This window comes from Corythoichthys intestinalis, chromosome 9 (genome assembly GCF_030265065.1).
Source record: "Corythoichthys intestinalis isolate RoL2023-P3 chromosome 9, ASM3026506v1, whole genome shotgun sequence".
Classification (NCBI taxonomy): domain Eukaryota; kingdom Metazoa; phylum Chordata; class Actinopteri; order Syngnathiformes; family Syngnathidae; genus Corythoichthys; species Corythoichthys intestinalis.
In genome coordinates, this window is record NC_080403.1 from 36,130,142 (window position 1) to 36,148,879 (window position 18,738).

Sequence of the window (18,738 nt, forward strand, 5' to 3'; positions counted from 1 at the left end):
ACCATTCATGATCCAACAGGTGCATTGGGTCAACTGGGTGAATGATGCAAAGAATGTTGTGATCACCCCAGAAACAAGTTACTCTGACATTATTGTTCCCACTGCTGACACAGTGAGAATGACTTTCCTCATGGATATGCTTTTGTCCAACATGAAGCCTGTAAGTAAATCCTCTTCAATCACAAATACAAAACCTGCAACATTTACTCAAATTGTCATTGACATTTACAATGTTTCATTTTACTGATATCCCTCAATGTGTGTCTCACATTTGGAAACTAGTTGCTATGTATTGGGCCCACTGGGACAGGAAAAACTCTTGCCTTGTCTGACAAGCTGCTAAAAAACATGCACGCAAAATATGTCACACACTTCCTCATGTTCTCAGCCCGCACCTCAGCCAACCAAACTCAAGATTTTATAGACAGCAAATTGGACAAAAGGTTTGCTTTTGCTAATAACTTGTTCACATACAGTGTTTTTTTGTTTTTACTTGACAACCCTTTGTTTTTTCACAATCTTGTGGTTGTCTGTTAGGCGGAAAGGTGTATTTGCACCTCCGAAAGGCAAGTACTTCATTTTCTTTATTGATGACCTCAACATGCCATTGTTGGAAACCTATGGTGCCCAGCCACCCATTGAACTCCTGCGGCAGTGGATGGACCATGCTGGCTGGTATGACAGGAAGCAGATTGGTGAGTTGACCCTTAGTTTGGATCAACTCTTCACTTTCAGCTCTTTTCAGAACAGCCGAGCAGTGATTACCAGTAATTTCAAGGGCTTTTGTTACAGATTTTTCTAAACTCATAGAATATTGTCCTCTGATTACATACTACCTGAATTAGGCTCTTTCACCAGGAAAGTAGTTTGAGTCTACCTTTCCATTTTTAGTAATCAAATTCCTAAAAGAATTGGTTGGTTTTATACAGATTTTTCCCCCCTTTTCCAAGAAACCGCATATAAACTAAAGCTGCTGAAATGGTGCATTACTGCCATCTGCTGGCTGTTGACCATCAGTAAAATACTTTTCCATGGTGGATATTCATTGTGGATTCGCGTTGGCAGCTCCTCCATAATGTACCATAATTTCTGCATTAAAGAATGCACCTAATTATAAGCTTTTATTATATCATATATATTTTATTATAAAATATATAATTGTAAACTTTTCAAAATTTAAGGGAAAAAATCCATGTTTACACAGCACCTGACTTTAAGCCTCATGTGTCTTAATATGGAATATTCTCATAGGTATACAGAAACATTTGATTGAATATAAAAAATATATTTATTAACCATATTAAAATCAACATGCAGAGTTGTGTCCTACCCTGTTGGGGAGGGCAGACACCACAAGTCCTGCTCATGTTTTTTGAGGCAGTCTCAAACCATACAATACTAAACTTTACAAAACAGGACACCACATTTAAAGAAAATTAAAAATACATTTCACTTTATGCTTGCCGTGCACAAAGTATTTTTAAAAATCCTCACGGTAGGGTATTTGATTAACTCACGGCTATCAACGCTAGCACTAACACAGCAGCTTTGTTGAAGCCACTGTGGCTATCTGTCCGCTTTAAATTAGGCAAAACACCCACGACTAGCCTTAAACTGGTCTTTTGTGTTAGCCTCAACCATTGGAAGGGGACTGGTTGAAGGCTAATCAGCCCAAGCAGAACGTCCTCTCATTTTAGCAAAACAGTGGATATCTTATTCATTCATTCATTCATATTCTGTGCTGTTGATCCTTATGAGAGTCACGGGGATGGAGATGCCTATCCAAGCTAACTGTGGGAAATAGGCAGGGTACACCCTGCCCATATGAAATTTTGCCAGCCAATCGCTGTGCACAGTGGATATCCATCACTTTAAAATCATACTTTCGTAGTGGCACATAGCATCGGAGGGAGCTCTATTCATCTATAAAATCCCCAGAGTTTTTGATGAAGCCTGATGAAGCGGCCGGCAAGCTTTGTCGGCGCTAGTAACGGCAAAGATGTCTAACCATCCATGCTGCCGAGATGTCAAACTGCCATGGTTTGACTTAATGGTTCTTCTGTAATAGCACCAAAGGTCTTCTTTTGACATTTACATGGAACTAAGTTGTTTTTTCACAAAAAGAGTTTGGGGATTTGCGTTGGACCACATTAGAACTCAAGGGTTTTGCCGTAACAATTGAGAAAGTTATTAGCCACTATGAACAAGCAGTGGTGGATGAAATCCTCACTTTTTTACTGGTGCAAAACGAGTATCTAAGAAAGAAAAATACTCAAGTAAAAGCACAAAAGTACTTGCTTTAAATTTACAAGTAAAAATATTTTCTCCCAATGCAAAAATGTAATATACGTATGCATATATATATATATATATATATACAGTAAAGTAATTGACATACATACATAAATACAGAGCTTTGAGTCAATATTGAAAGAAAGAACCAGAAAATTTATTGACTGTTCAGTTTTATTTAAAAATGTGCAAAATGGGGGAAAAAAACAAGCAATAAAATTGACTGCACTGTTAACATAATCTTAACAAGCTCAAAATTGGGATTTTTTTTTTTTTCTCCCAATGCAAAAATGTAATATACGTATGTATATATATGTGTATATATATATATATATATATATATATATATATATATTTATATATATATATATATTTATATATATATTTATATATATATACAGTAAAGTAATTGACATACATACATAAATACAGAGCTTTGAGTCAGTATATTGAAAGAAAGAACCAGAAAATTTATTGACTGTTCAGTTTTATTTAAAAATGTGCAAAATGGGGGGAAAAAAAACAAGCAATAAAATTGACTGCACTGTAAACATAATCTTAACAAGCTCAAAATTAAACTTAATGGCGGCTTGCAGGCAAGTATCAGGTTCATACCGCCACCTACTGTACAAGACTGTGCAGCACACATCTGAAGGCGCCCTCCTACACTGTCGTTTTTTATTGGTTAATTATATCTTGTTCACCTGCCTAATCTTCCTTTTACTCGTGTTGCTGCCTTTCGTCCACAATTACAGTACACTTGCACGGGGCTTATCGATTGCGCCGGAGGCATGAAAACGAAACTATCAATTCACAATGAGAGAAAAAAACAAACAAACGTGACGTGTAACGCAGGTGACAATTTGAAAAGTAGTTGAGTGAAAAGTACAGATACATGCTGTAGAATGTAGTGAAGTAAAAAGTACCACTTCATATTTGTACTCGTGTAAAATACAGATGCACAAAAATGTAGTTAAGTACAGTAACAAAGTACTTTTACGTCGTTGCATTCTACCACTGATGACAAGTGGCAACGTCATCATAATTCACTGGGCCAAGGAGTGATTATAATGTATTTTTTACATTTTTAATGGGAAAACATGAAGCTTGTTTGTCCCACCCAAAATTCCACAAATAAGCCACTTCGTTACTAAAGCCACTGTGTTCGAATGGAGAATAAAAAATCCTCACGGTAGGCTATTTGATTAACTCACTGCTATCAATGCTAGCACTAGCACAGCAGCTTTGTTGAAGCCACTGTAGCCGTGGAGTGAAATTAAAATGTAATTTTTTACACATTTAATGAGAAAAAATGAAGCACGTTTGTCCCACCCAAAATTCCACAAATAAGCCGCTTGGTTACAAAAGCCACTGCGTTTGAATGGAGAATAAAAAATCCTCACGGTAGGCTATTTGATTAACTCACTGCTAAAAAAGTAGCTGTATATACTCTGAAAATTACGGTAACTCACATTCTAGCCCACTCTTGGCGCTGAAAGTTTAAATTCTCATTAGATAAGTTATCTCTTAGCTACAATTAATGTAAACAAATCACTCTTTAATACATTTTTTGTAATTTTATAGTGCTACACAATTCTGAAATGTTCAGTTTTCATGCAGTTATGTCAAATGTCAATAACTTTCATGCTTTTCCATCTTCCATTTTGTGTCTCCACTGTAGGGGCTTTCAGGCAAATAGTGGACATTAATTTTGCTTGTGCCATGGGACCTCCAGGTGGAGGCCGGAACCCTATCACACCGCGCTTCACACGTCACTTCAGTTTTCTATCTTTCACTGAACTGGAAGACGCCAGCATGAGAAAAATATTTTCTACAATTTTAGGCAGCTGGATGGGTGAGTCAGTGTTGTCACAGAGTTACAGATGTGGAGTTGCGTTTGATGGGGTGGCCTATAGTACAATGCACACGTCTGGATTCTGGAGTGCTATTAGATTTGTAGTTTTTTGAAAATAAATTCTCAATGGCTGAACAAAAGGTAGATCATAACAAGCATTCATTGGTTTTTTTTCTTCGCTTGTGATTTGTTCTGCTACAAAATTCTTTTTGTACACTGTAAAAGAAATCCCGTAAATTTTACGGAGAAAAACTGGCAGCTGTGGTTGCCAGAGAAATTCAGTAAAAAATGCAGTTCAACTGTAAATACCATTACAGAAAAATCTGTATAATTAACAGTTATAATCTGTAAAAAAAAAAAAAAAAAAAAGCATTTTTAACCAGTAGATCCAACAGCTTTTTGCTGCTAAATCAGCATGAATGTGCTCCTTTTAAAACAAAAAAGCTCAATAAAATTCGAATATATTTTATATTTTTTTTTACATCAAATCTCATTTAATTTCATTACAAATTATGATTTACTGTAATTCCAGCATTATAAAACTTTATAAAACTATAAAACTAAAAGATTTTTGCTCAGTTTTGAATTATCATTATCATTATCAAGTTTGCGTATCAAGCGATGTGTGGAAGAATATCACACAATTCGCTTTTACTTCATTCATGCTACACTGTGCCTTCAATATTGGTCGACCCCTAAGATATCCACAGTTGAATGAGCCGTACATATAACACGGACAGCCACCACTCACAGTCGTGGTTGCCTTACCTACCCATCATGCATTTCTGTCATTACCGGATCATGAAGGGTGTGTCATAACTACGCGAGAGCAAACGAAACCAGTCTAATATAACAGTCTAACATAGATAGAATAAATATATATATAATATATATATGGCGGAAAACACAGACAAGACTGAAAAAGCAGTTTCCGCTCTTGCACTCCTCTTTGTGCTATATAAATAAATTTGCCTTGCCTTGCCTTGCCTTTAAAAGAAACTGCTGTATTTTAAGCCAAAACAACTGTTGTTTTTAATTTGCCCATTTTACCCTGAAAACCCCCGTTTACAGACGTCGCGCGACCGCTTTTGTTTGAACCCCGCCATAAAACGAAGGTAATTAATTATATTTATTACTCAAAATGTCTGTCATTTTTAGCTTAGAATCATTAATTGATGTCTACTATTTCATTTAAAAAAAAAAACTTTAAAAAATTATTCACTCACATATTTTAAACTTTTAAACAAATGACGTCACAATGAAAAAAATTGTGTCTGTAAAAAAGTCACAGATATTTACCTCATAACTATCGCTTAATTGTATTTTTTTTTGTTTCTGTTGCATTTTTCCGATACGTTAGATGATAAATAATCGATCCAAACAAAGAAAAATTGGAAAAAAACGTTTAAAAAGTTAGCTATATGAAAAAGAAAATCTCGACCACTCCTTGATGTCTGCGATTTCTGTATCACGACCCTTGTTATATTACCATGTTTTACCCATAAAATCCCCAAAAATCCAGCTGTGGCCATTCACAGCTGTATCTTGACACTCAGTGATACATGCTACATACAATTTGGCCAAATTGGCCAAATTTCAAAATTGTCCGATATGCATGTGTGATACATCATTGGAAAGCTTAAAATCTCAATTTTCTGGGGGAAGAAAAATTTTGAACAGGAGGGCATTTTTGAAAAAAAAATTCTTTTAAACAGCAAAACCCTAACTGGAGGCGAGAGCAGAATTAAAGACGCCACGATTTTAACAAGATATTATCGCGTACTTACCTTGTTTCGATCCAAAAACTCCATGTAGCATGTATCACAGAGTGTCAAGACACAGCTGTGAATGGCCACAGCCAGCTTTTTGGGGGATTTTATGGGTGAAACATGGTGATATAACAAGGGTCGCGATGCAGAAATCGCAGACAACATGGAGTGGTTGAGATTTTCTTTTTCATATAGTTACCCTTTTAAACGTTATTTTTCAATTTCAATTTTTTGTTTGGATCGTTATTTATCATCTAACATATCAGGGAAAATGTGACAGTAACAAAAAAAAAATACAATTAAGCGATAGTTATGAGGTAGATATCCGTGACTTTTTACAGAAGCCAAATTTTTCATTGTAAAGTAATTTGTTTAAAATTTTAAAATATGCGAGTGAATAATTTTTTAAAGTCGTTTTCTTTTTTTAAACTAAATATTCGACATCAATTAATGATTCTAAGCTAAAAATGACTGACATTTTGAATTATAAATATAATTACTAACCTTCTTTTTATGGCTAGGGTGAAACAAAAGCGGTTGCGTGACGTCTGTAAATGGGGGTTTTCAGGGTAAAACGGACAAATTAAAAATAGTTCGGGGGCTTCATACGCCATGAATCTGCTATGGCAGCATATAGACATATTGTTCTATCAAACACAACATTTGTTTTGGCTTAAAATACTGCAGTTTCTTTTAAAGAGGAGTGCAAGAGCAGAAACTGCTTTTTCAGTCTTGTCTGTGTTTTCCGCCATATATATATATATCATCTGAAAATTGCAACATATTAATTTATTAAATCTAATACATTGATTGTTTTTTTTTTTCTTTTGGAAAGCCTATTGGAAAAATCTACGCCAAAAAAACATTTTCAGCACCTTTACATTGTAAATTTTACTGTATTGTATTGCTTATTTTATCATGCTTATTTTGCGTATAATTTACAGTCCACTGTACATTATACAAACAAGTGGAGTTATTTTTACATATAAATACCCTTGAATTAACAGTTGTGCCTGGTTCTGTATTTTGCAGAATATAACAAAGTTTGACAATGAAAAACATTTTTCCCATTTACATTGTTTTAATGTCATGAATTCACAGTATTTCCCTGTTAATTCTACGGACATTTTTTACAGTGTAATTTTGACTTTAACCCACTAACTGGTGCTGTCCTACTATTTACAGTTTTGCTTTATGACTATAACCTATGTGAAAAAGATTAAAACACTAAAGGTCACAGTAGACCTTCCCACTCTACATTTTTGTTCTTCTGTACTTGTTGATATGATCTGGCAGTTTCTAATTCAATGCATTTTTTCAGATGGAAAGATGAGTAAGAAGAATCCAGGCAGTAAGTCACTAATGATTTCTTCACATGTAAAGCCTAAAATTGAAAAGATTGTCGGTTTAAAAGATAAAACCTTGAATTGCATCTTTTTCTGTACTTCCCTTTCTTATCAGGATCAGTGCCAGAAATCGTGCCACTAAACAATGCAATCGTCAATGTCACCATCCGCGTGTACAGCACTATCTGCTCTCAGCTTCTCCCAACCCCTACAAAGTCTCACTACACGTTCAACCTTAGAGACCTGTCCAAAATCTTCCAGGGTATCCTCATGGCTGAGACTTGCATGATAGAGGTATTACAATCAGTCACCCAATAATGTGTCAGCAACCCACTTTTGTGTCTGAGCTAGCAGTTTGAGAATCTCTGTTTGAAATCACAATGTACAATATAATCTAAAATTCTGTGAACAATATTTCTGAGTAATTATGTGACTAACATTTACATTAACCACATATGAAGATGTTTCAAAAGAATGGATAAGTGTCAGATGTTAATAGATGACAATATTTTTCTTTGTTTTAGACCAAAGAGATGCTACTTCAGCTTTGGTACCACGAAAACTGCCGGGTTTTCCAGGACCGCTTGGTTTGTGCAGAAGACAGGGAATGGTTCAATTCCCTCCTGAAGACATTTATTGAGGAGTTTGGTTGCGACTTTGATGTGGTTGTGCCATGCCAGCCTATTTTATATGGGGATTTCATGGTTCCTGGGGCATTGCATAAAGTCTACACTTTCATAGACGACCCAGGAAAGGTGACCAGAGCCAATTTATTTGCTACTGTAAAATATATGTGTTTTATTCTCATAGTTTGCTACTTCACCATTATGTTCTATAGTTGGAAGAGGTTATGTTAGAGTACATGGAAGACTACAACCAGAATTGCACTCCCAAGATGAAGCTTGTGCTGTTTATGGACGCTATTGAACACGTTTGTCGAATCAGTCGTGTCCTGCGCCAGCCGCTCGGCAATGCACTACTTCTTGGAGTTGGTGGCAGTGGACGACAGTCCCTCACTAAGCTTGCATCATATATGTAAGAATCCTACATTTTACAAACCTCAGGAAACCTCACTCAGATCGTTCTTTCCTAAAGCAATTACCGTATTTTTCGGAATATAAGTCGCAGTTTTTTTCATAGTTTGGCTGGGGGTGCGACTTATACTCTAGACCAGAGCGACTTATTTGTGAAATTATTAACACATTATTCTATCATTTCACATGTTATTTTGGTGTTTTGGAGTGACACTGATGGTTTGGTAAACTTGTTAGCATGTTGTTTATGCTATAGTTATCTGACTAAAGGCCCAAGTACAATGCATGCGTGATCGTTGCGGTTCCGGTCCGGTTCAGTGTTGCCTGCGTGCCACGCAGTCCGTCAAAAACAGGCAAATCATACCGGCTGCTGCACGGCTGCGGTCCGCCAACCTCGTCGTCCCCCCCGTGAGCTCTCGCGTGATCGCGCGCGATAATGTGCCATTTAAAACAACGAAAAACACACGGAGTCTATACTCATCAGAGAAGCAGAGAGAGAGCACATATTTTCTTTGCATATTGATATTTTAGTTAATCTGGAATTAAGAGACAGACATGACTGCATCATGATGAGATCGGGACAGAAAAACATAATAGGACACCTTGCAGCTTCCTTTTTTATATTGTCCTTATAGAAAGGATCTGCTGCATCATAAATGCTTTTGTGGGTTTCCACCTCCACGATGAAGCGCTCATCATCCATCTTCGCTCGTGTTTAAACCGTGATTAGGCACCTGGGCTGTTACGTCCAGGCCCAGCTCCGCCCATTTTGCCGGATGCGTGTCCGGCAAAAATAGAAAATAGCCTATACCATCCGGCGGGCATGCGGCACGCCGGAGGTGGTTCGCAGTCAAGCCGGAGCACTGACGCGGCCGGTATATGTTGAACAATAGGATATAATGGGAACGGATTGGCTCCGGCGCTATTTTTTACCGGAGTCGGACCGGAAACGCAACGATCACGCATGCGGTGTACTTGGGCCTTAACTCTTAATAGCTATGTTACGTTAACATACCGGCCACGTTCGCATTTCGTTGTTCATGCATCATGTAACATTATCATAATGTACACTTATTCAGCATGTTGTTCTCTATTGTATTTTTATTTTAAATTGCCTTTCAAGATGACATATCTGTTCTATGTGTTGGATTTAACAAATAAATTTCCCCCCAAAAATGCGATTTATACTCCAGTACGACTTATGTTTTTTTCCTCTTTGTTGGGCATTTTATGGCTGGTGCGACTTATACTCAGGTGCGACTTATAGTCCGAAAAATACGGTAGTTATTTTCTAGCATTCACCCATTTGAATGTGTAGAATGTCAGAATCAGGCAATTATTCATGCAGAAAACATGAATTTAATAGGACATCTACATTGCGGTCTCAAAATGCTTTACACTCATCATTTTTACATTTAGATCGGAATACAAGTGTTTCCAGATCGAGCTTTCAAAGAACTATGGTCAGTTGGAGTGGCGGGAAGACATTAAAAGCATTATGATGAAGGCTGGTATTCATAACCAGCAGATCACCTTCCTCTTCGTGGACACGCAGGTTTTCAGCAGTCTCTTTAACCATCTTTGCATGTGCTGATAAGTTGAACTATGACATACAGTGGTACCTCTCCTTCCGAAATTAATTGTTTCTGGAAGTAGTTTCGTAAACTGAAAATTCCGTAAGTAGAACATTTCCCATGGAAATGCCCTAATCTGTTCAAAGGCCTCGAAAATAGACATACTGTAAATCTTTTATAAAGCACAAAAATGCATCAAGACATGTAGCAAATACATGTTACAATTAGATTATTGCACAATAAACATGAAATGAGAGTGTAAAAGTGGAGAGAAGGGTCCGTTGGGAAGTTGAATCTCGGATTCAGGAGGAGCAGTGTGGTTTTAGTACTGGCCGTGGAACAGTAGACCAGCTCTAGACCTTCGGCAGGGTCCTCGAGGGTGCATGGGAGTTCGCCCAACCAGTCTACATGGGTTTTGCAGATCTGGAGAAGGCGTTTGACCGTGTGCTTCGGGGAGTCCTGTGGGGGGTGCTCCGGGAGTACGGGGTACCGAGCCCCTCTGAAAGGGCTGTTCGGTCCTTGTACGACCGGTGTCAGAATTTGGTCCGCATTGCAGGCAGTAAATCGAATTAATTCCCAGTGACGGTTGGCCTCTGCCAAGGTTTCCCTTTGTCACCGATTCTGTTCATAATTTTTATGGACAGAATTTCTAGGCGCAGCCGAAGCGTTGAGGGGGTCCGGTTTGGTGGCTTCAGCATTGCATCTCTGCTTTTTGCAGATGATGTGGTGCTGTTGGCTTCATCAAGCCATGACCTCCAACTCTCACTGGGGCGGTTCGCAGTTGAGTTTGAAGTGGTTAGGATGAAGATCAGCACCCCCAAATCGGAGACCATGGTCCTCAGTCGGAAAAGGGTGGAGTGCCCTCTCCAGGTCGGGAATGAGATCCTGCCCCAAGTGGAAGAGTTCAAGTATCTTGGGGTCTTGTTCACGAGCTAGGGTAGGAGGGAGCAGGAGATCGACAGGCTGATCGGTGCAGCGTCTGCAGTAATGCAGACTCTGCCCCGGTCCATAGTGGTGAAGAAGGAGCTGAGCCGAAAGTCGAAGCTCGCGATTTACCAGTCGGTCTACGTTCCTACCCTCACCTATGGTCACGAGCTGTGGGTCGTGACCAAAAGAACAAGATCCCGGATTCAAGCGGCTGAAATGAGTTTCCTCTGCAGGGTGTCCAGGCCTTCCCCTAGGGAATGGGTGAGAAGTTCGGTCCTCCGGGAGGAACTTGGCGTCGAGCCGCTACTCCTCCGTGTTGAGAGGAACCAGCTGATGTGGCTCGGGCATCTTGTTCAGATGCCTCCTGGATGCCTCCCTGGAGAGTTGTTCCGGGCATGTCCCACCGGTGGGAGGCCCCGGGGACGACCCAGGACACCGAGAGACATGTCTCTCGGCTGTCCTGGGAACGCCTAGGGATCCCGCCGGAGGAGCTGGTTGAAGTGGCTGGGGAGAGAGAAGTCTGGGCTTCCCTGTTAAAGCTGCTACTCCCGCGACCCGACCCCGGAGTAAGGGGTAGATCATGGATGGATGGATGGATGAGAGTATAAAAGACAAAGAATAGAGTAAAGAATAAAAGTTAATACCTCATGTAAAGGTATCGGAACACGAGGAGCGAATGAAAAGGACACTGGGACACATACACATACAGTAGAGGTGCCTCTTCGCCAACTGAATGCCAGGAAGATGCTAGGGCAAGGGAATAGCCAATGGCAGAGCAGCTATGTTTCATTCAGTAAACTCTGGGAGCTGCTAGTAGCAGCCCATACTGTATTTTAGCCTTTAGTATCTTGAAATTAGTTTCGTAACAAGAGGCTATATTTTCCAGTTGAAGTGTGTCGTAACCTGAAATTTCTGTTTGTAGAGATAGTCGTAAGTAGAGGTACCACTGTACTTGTAAATATTAATTTGAGTACTATTATTAAATTGGTCTGAATGCAAAAAAAATTTTTGTTTTCCTTTACCAGATTAAAAGTGAATCATTTCTGGAAGACATCAACAGCATTTTAAATTCTGGCGATGTTCCAAATTTATATGCATCAGATGAGCAGGAGCGCATCCTTGCATCAATGAAGCCAGTTGTGCAAGAGATGTCGCAACAGCCGACCAAGGCAAACCTTATGGCTGCTTACCTTAAAAGAGTCCGGACTAACATTCACACTGTACTCTGCATGAGGTAAAGTATTTTTTTTTTTGAACTGAACTGTTTGTATTCTTCTATTTCATTGAATATCATCCTTCCATCATTCTTTAAAGTCCGATTGGGGAAGTGTTCCGAGCAAGGCTGAGGCAGTTTCCCTCACTTGTAACATGTTGCACAATTGACTGGTTCAGTGCATGGCCGGACGAGGCTCTGCAAGCTGTTGCCACTTCATTTCTTAATGAGCTCCCAGAGCTAGAAGCCAACCCCGAAGTCATGGATGGACTGGTGAGGGTGGTCTGTGTGTGTAGATACGTAGATATACTGTGGGGCAAATAAGTATTTAGTCAACCACTAATTGTGCAAGTTCTCCCACTTGAAAATATTAGAGAGGCCTGTAATTGTCAACATGGTTAAACCTCAACCATGAGAGACAAAATGTGGGAAAAAAAACAAAATCACACTGTTTGATTTTTAAAGAATTTATTTGCAAATAATGGTGGAAAATTAAGTATTTGGTCAATACCAAAAGTTCATCTCAATACTTTGTTATGTACCCTTTGTTGGCAATAACAGAGGCCAAACGTTTTCTGTAACTCTTCACAAGCTTTTCACACACTGTTGCTGGTATTTTGGCCCATTCCTCCATGCAGATCCCCTCTAGAGCAGTGATGTTTTGGGGCTGTCGTTGGGAACACGGACTTTCAACTCCCTCCGCAGATTTTCTATGGGGTTGAGACCTGGAGACTGGCTTGGCCACTCCAGGACCTTGAAATGCTTCTTACGAAGCCACTCCTATGTTGCCCTGGCTGTGTGTTTGGGATCATTGTCATGCTGAAAGACCCAGCCACGTCTCATCTTCAATGCCCTTGCTGATGGAAGGAGATTTTCACTCAAAATCTCTCTTTCCTTTACACAGATCAGTCATCCTGGTCCCTTTGCAGAGAAACAGCCCCAAAGCATGATGTTTCCACCCCCATGCTTCACAGTGGGTATGGTGCAAATCAGTATTCTTTTTCCTCCAAACAAGAGAACCTGTGTTTCTACCAAAAAGTTCTATTTTGGTTTCATCTGACCATAACATATTCTCCCAGTCCTCTTCTGGATTATCCAAATGCTCTCTAGCGAACCACAGACTGCCTGGATGTGTACTTTCTTCAGCAGGGTGACACGTCTGGCAGTGCAGGATTTGAGTCCCTGGCGGCGCATTATGTTACTGATAGTAGCCTTTGTTACTGTGGTCCCAGCTCTCTGTAGGTCATTCACTAGGTCCCCCCGTGTGGTTCTGGGATTTTTGCTCCCTGTTCTTGTTATCATTTTGACGCCACGTGTTGAGGAGGCAGTTGAAAGTCTGTTTTGCCCAACAACAGCCCCAAAACATCACTGCTCTAGAGGAGATCTGCATGGAGGAATGGGCCAAAATACCAGCAACAGTGTGTGAAAAGCTTGTGAAGAGTTACAGAAAACGTTTGGCCTCCATTATTGCCAACAAAGGGTACATAAGAAAGTATTGAGATGAACTTTTGGTATAGACCAAATACTTATTTTCCACCATGATTTGCAAATAAATTCTTTAACAATCGAACAATGTGATTTTCTGTTTTTTTTTTTCACATTCTGTCTCTCATGGTTGAGGTTTAGCCATGTTGACAATTACAGGCCTCTCTAATATTTTTAAGCGGGAGAACTTGCACAATTAGTGGTTGACTAAATACTTATTTGCCCCACTGTACGTAGATTACCGGATGGACATTCGATAGCTTGGTTTCCTTGTGTGCTGTTAACAACTAATTACTGTGTATTTTTCCAGACAGTGATGTGCATGAAGATCCACCAGATTGTAGCCAGAAAGTGTGAACAGTTCCTGGCTGAACTTTCGCGACAAAACTATGTGACACCTAAGAGCTACCTGGAATTGCTTAATATATTCTCAAATTTAATTGGACGTAAGAAGCAAGAGCTGTGCCGTGCTCGTGAACGAATGAGCACTGGTTTGGACAAGGCAAGACGTATAGCAGCACCAATTTTATTCAACGTTAATACTCTTTACTGGGAATCTTTTGGGATTGAATATGTGTTATGATTCTGTAGCTCCTTAGCACAGCAGAGGACGTGAGTAAGATGCAAGAGGAGATGGAGGTTATGAGGCCCCTTTTGGAGGAGGCTGCAAGGGAAACTGAAGTCACAATGGAAACCATCAAAGTGAGGAAGTGTTTAATCTATTGTATAAAATATGCGGTAAACCAAACTGAACATTCTGTTTTACAATGGCAGAAAGACTCTGTGATTGCCGAGGAGACACGAAAGTCAGTGCAAGAAGAAGAAGCCAAAGCTACCGAATCAGCACGTGTAGCAGGGGAAATTGCTGCCGATGCGCAGAGGGATCTAGATGAGGCCCTGCCAGCCCTCGATGCTGCAACCACCAGCCTTAAGTCGCTTAATAAGAATGATGTCACTGAGGTCAGAGATTTGACTCTCCGGTCCCGTTGTATGATGTACAATTAGAATTAATTGGATTCTATTCTATTCTCAGGTGCGAGCTATGCAACGTCCTCCTCAAGGTGTGAAGTTGGTAATTGAGGCTGTGTGCATAATGAGGGATGTCAAACCTAAAAAAGTGCCTGGAGAAAAACCCGGATCTAAGGTTGATGACTACTGGGAACCTGGCAAAGTATTGCTGCAGGATCCTGGCAAGTTTCTTGATAGCCTTTTCAGCTATGATAAGGTATAGTATATGAAGTAGATTACAGTAACTCTCACTGTGTTCTAAATTATAAATACTACAACTAATAATTAGAACTATAATTATTAAGATGTAATTATTAGAGATTTTTGGCCAAAATATGACTAAAAATGTTGTTTCTGTCCAAAACGCTTTTTTCACCCAAATAAAAATGTGATGATGCAGGCAAATAGCTCGGTAGAGTGGACTTCTGTTGCTACTAGAGGCAACACGTAGCTGGTAGTGCATACAGAGAGGCGTCGTGGATCAGTGGTAGAGTTGTCGTCCCCCAACTCGGGTTGTGGGTCCGATTTCCTGGCCCGGTGACCTCGTCTTAGGTCAGGTTCATACTGCAGGTCTTAATGCATAATTCCGTTTTTTTTTTTTCGGCGTGTCCGTTCAGACTGCTTTTGTCCATTGAGCCCATTCAAGTATCACGCATGCGCACTATTTTGCAGTCCGAGATGCGCTGAGCAAGCTGACCCTCATGCGCAAGATCATCAAAACAAATGACTACACATGCTGGTTCAACATCATTCAAGGGTGATTATTTTTTGATTTCCAAAAAGAGGACACAAATAACGGACATTAATAGTCTCCGTTTTAGTCTTGTATTCAAAGTTCATATGGATTGATAGCATGCACGCACTGTGCGTGCATGACACACACACATACGGACAGTCTGCCCCGACTGTCGTCCATGTAAGCATTCTTGAAGTATTGCTCATTTGGAGCACAGAGGGAAAACCGAGCATTCTCAGCCCCCCCCCCCCCCCCCACCGCACCCAGAATTTTATTTTTTTATGACTGTTGTCAAGCCTCTTTACCTCTTCCCTAAAAGGCGCGTTCAAACTAGGTACTAAAGCTTGTTCGCTCCGTAGCGCCCCGTCTCTCTCGCTCTTTGCTGATGTAATTGCAGCATGAATTCCGATTTGGGGTACTTGATAGTTCAGACCGCAGCCGCATTCTGTAAAAATGTGGCCCAGATCGGATTTTAACCACATATGAAAGTGACCTAGATCGGATTTGAAATGGTCCACTTTTATGCGACTTTTCCCGTTCAGGCCATCAAGTTAATGCCTCACTCGAGTTTGAAAAACACGAAAAAATCGGATTCATGAATTAAGACCTACGGTATGAACCTAGCCTTAAGTTTCTTGAAGGTGGAGCAGCACTATACAAGTGTAACTATATTTAATGTGGGACAGCACTCGCTATGTTCACTAGGGATGTCCCGATCCAGGTTTTTGCTCTTCCGATCCGATACAGATATTGTTTTGCACTTCCGATCCGATACCGATACTGGCCAATACCGATACCGACCTATCTGAGCATGTGTTAAAGTTTAAAGTTATTTAGCCTCCTTACTTTGTTGTCAGACTCATGCTGAAAAAGGTTTTAGTACTCTTGACGACAACCAGCCAGCTGAATTAGGTGAGTTTGAAATAAGAGTGTGACAATATCTCGATACAGCGATATATCGCGATATTTTGCAACCCGATGGGTTATCGATATGCTCCCGCCAAGAATCGATACTTTTCTTTAACATATTGGCCATACAATGGAGTATGGATGCTGTAAACTGCTCAATGTTTGTTGAGCAATTCCTTGGCGGTCCACTAGGGGCGCTCGGGAGTGGCGGTGAGGGTAAAGTGCGCACAAGTTGTCTAGAGAAGAAGAGAGGAAGCTCCAAGTGGGTTGAAAAAATAAAAAAGCTCCGTGAGAACGGTGGAGGAAAAAATGAGAAAAATATTGCTACAAATCACACATGGGGACACACTTTAGATTTTACACCAACAAGAAAGGAAGTAAGGTGAACAAGGACTTTGCTGTATGCAAGAATTGTCTAAGAAAAATAAGTTTCACTGGGAGCTGGTGACGTAGTGGATACCGGAGTTTGTGAGCTTCGCTTTCATCACTTGAGGTAAGAAAGTTTTGCAATGTAATTGACTTTTTAATTTACATGCATTATTTTGATGTTGGTTTGGTTGATTTGGTGTTGAATGATATAAAATAAACCAGGACCCTAAACTGGATGAAAATGAATATCGAACAAGCCCACATGAATTTACCGATTTATTTGATATTATTTGAGAACCAATTTCCATCTAGTTTACTACACAAACTGTTATTACTGTCATTTTGATACAATAAGCTATAAAATGGTTTGAATAGGTTCCAAGATATATAAAGTGATGTGCATGATAATTAATGTAGCCTACATATTAAAAATAGGTAATTATTGAATTTTTAATTTCTATACATTCAATTCATATTTTTTTTAATTCAATACTTCTAACACAAAAAAAAGTCAGGATTTCAACTCAAACGCTATGAAGTAGCTAATATTTTTTGTTTTATTTTGTTGTTTTTAAGGTGAGGAAGACTGTGACTGAGCAAGTCTGACATCTTAAAGGCTGAAGCAGATAGCAGAAGTGCTCAAACCAAGCAACAAAGGTCATATACGAAGAAAAGACCCACCAATTTTATCATTGCCCCACTCCAAGCTCAACTGCTGACACCTACGGCACTTTTAATTAATTTATTTTTTTAAAGATTTAAAACTTTAAAGAAATTAAGGGTGCCATTCATCACAATCTCTCCAAGCGATATCAGTGGTCGTGGTTGGTTTCCTCTATATGTGCAGGGGCACAATTTGCAGTAGATTTATATTTTACAGCAATGTTGCACAGAAAAGGTGTCACTGTTTAATAAATGACTTAAACAGTATTTTTTCTATTTTTAAATATCTTTTTTTTAAAAATTTTTTTAGTTTCAACACTTGTATCGTAGAATGTCATGTATCCAATATCTGACCAATATATCGATAATCGCTGTATTGTGATATAATCGTTATCGTGAGCCTTGTATCGCGAATCGTATCGTATCGTGAGGTGCCCTGAGGTTCCCACTCCTAGTTTGAAATACACACAACGGTTGGTAACAAGAAACTGACCTGTTTATTCAGTGACAAACACAAAACATTATAAATAACAAACAGAAATGGCATAGTCAGTCAGTAAAACGTGCAAATAATATTGTAAACTGTCTTAAAAAAGCAAAACACACCAACAGTGTTAGGTTTTGTGTTTGTTTTCTCCTAGTGTGACTTGTCCCTGTGATTGCCCATTGATTTCACCTGATGTGCCTTCTCCTAGTGTATCCTCCTGTGCTCACCTATTCCTTGTTGTCTCATTACCCCTTGTCTGCGTGTGTGTATATAAGCTCCCATTTTCTTTTCACTCCTTTTGCGTCATTGTCAAAGTCTGTCTACGTCCATGTCCACAGTCTGGTCAGCAGTCTCGCGTTTCTCCAAGCCCTCGTGTTCGCCTCAGTAAGTTTTTAATACCCACCCTTTCGTTAGTGACCTGAGTTTCGTTTGCTGTGTTTTTTGGGATCTCCACATTATTTGTTGATACTTTGTTTTTTTGTGTGCCTTAATTGAATCATTTTGCACCGTCTACCTGCCTCGCCTCCATTTCCCAGCAATTGGGTCCACACACCACCTGCCTGCCTGCGTTTTCCCTGACAAACAGCCTCAGTGGGAAATCCCACAAATCCCCCAAGCTATTAGATGCTTTTAATGTTTCGTGCATTAGTTACAAAAATTGTATAAAAAGCCTCTCAGGTTTAAATAAACGACTATTTCAGTATCAAGTTAACATTTTAAACCAGTAAATAAAATACTCAAGTCCCCATTCTGTATCAGCAGCTTTAAACTACATTCAATTCATTTAATTTTGCGAATCAACTGTTAAAGTTGTTAAAATTGCTCCCCTTATTCCATAATTTCCCTTCTGTCTACTTTCGAAATGTGAAAGTTTTAAAACTGTTTTGAAGATAGATTCAAGTCAAGATTTTGCCGATTTCGGAGTATTTTAGATAAAAAGTTAATTAGGTTCGCTTGGAAGGTTCACAACAGCCTACTCGGGAAGTCTTCTGCTTTAAGATAGCGGCTGTTTACTAACGCATCTGGTTTTCAATACTTCAATGTTGCTAACGCAGTTGAGTCTGTCGTTTG

At 39.5% G+C, this 18,738-nt stretch overlaps 1 protein-coding gene across 5 annotated transcripts in view; it reads left to right on the forward strand.

The window, feature by feature from the left end:
• The window catches only part of dnah1 (dynein, axonemal, heavy chain 1), an 82,634-nt gene that overhangs the window by 31,881 nt on the left and 32,015 nt on the right, over positions 1-18,738 (forward strand). For all 5 annotated transcript variants that reach the window (XR_009064391.1, XM_057845899.1, XM_057845897.1 and 2 more), the window contains 15 exons: positions 20-160; positions 283-443; positions 538-695; positions 3,974-4,147; positions 7,238-7,267; positions 7,378-7,556; positions 7,787-8,017; positions 8,101-8,297; positions 9,716-9,851; positions 11,823-12,031; positions 12,112-12,283; positions 13,806-13,997; positions 14,087-14,197; positions 14,270-14,455; positions 14,529-14,720. Coding sequence is in view for 4 of the 5 variants with exons in the window: in XM_057845899.1 (XP_057701882.1) it covers positions 20-160; positions 283-443; positions 538-695; positions 3,974-4,147; positions 7,238-7,267; positions 7,378-7,556; positions 7,787-8,017; positions 8,101-8,297; positions 9,716-9,851; positions 11,823-12,031; positions 12,112-12,283; positions 13,806-13,997; positions 14,087-14,197; positions 14,270-14,455; positions 14,529-14,720 (2,469 nt within the window). In the remaining variant the exon portion in view is untranslated. The remainder of the gene's footprint in view (positions 1-19; positions 161-282; positions 444-537; positions 696-3,973; positions 4,148-7,237; positions 7,268-7,377; positions 7,557-7,786; positions 8,018-8,100; positions 8,298-9,715; positions 9,852-11,822; positions 12,032-12,111; positions 12,284-13,805; positions 13,998-14,086; positions 14,198-14,269; positions 14,456-14,528; positions 14,721-18,738) is intronic.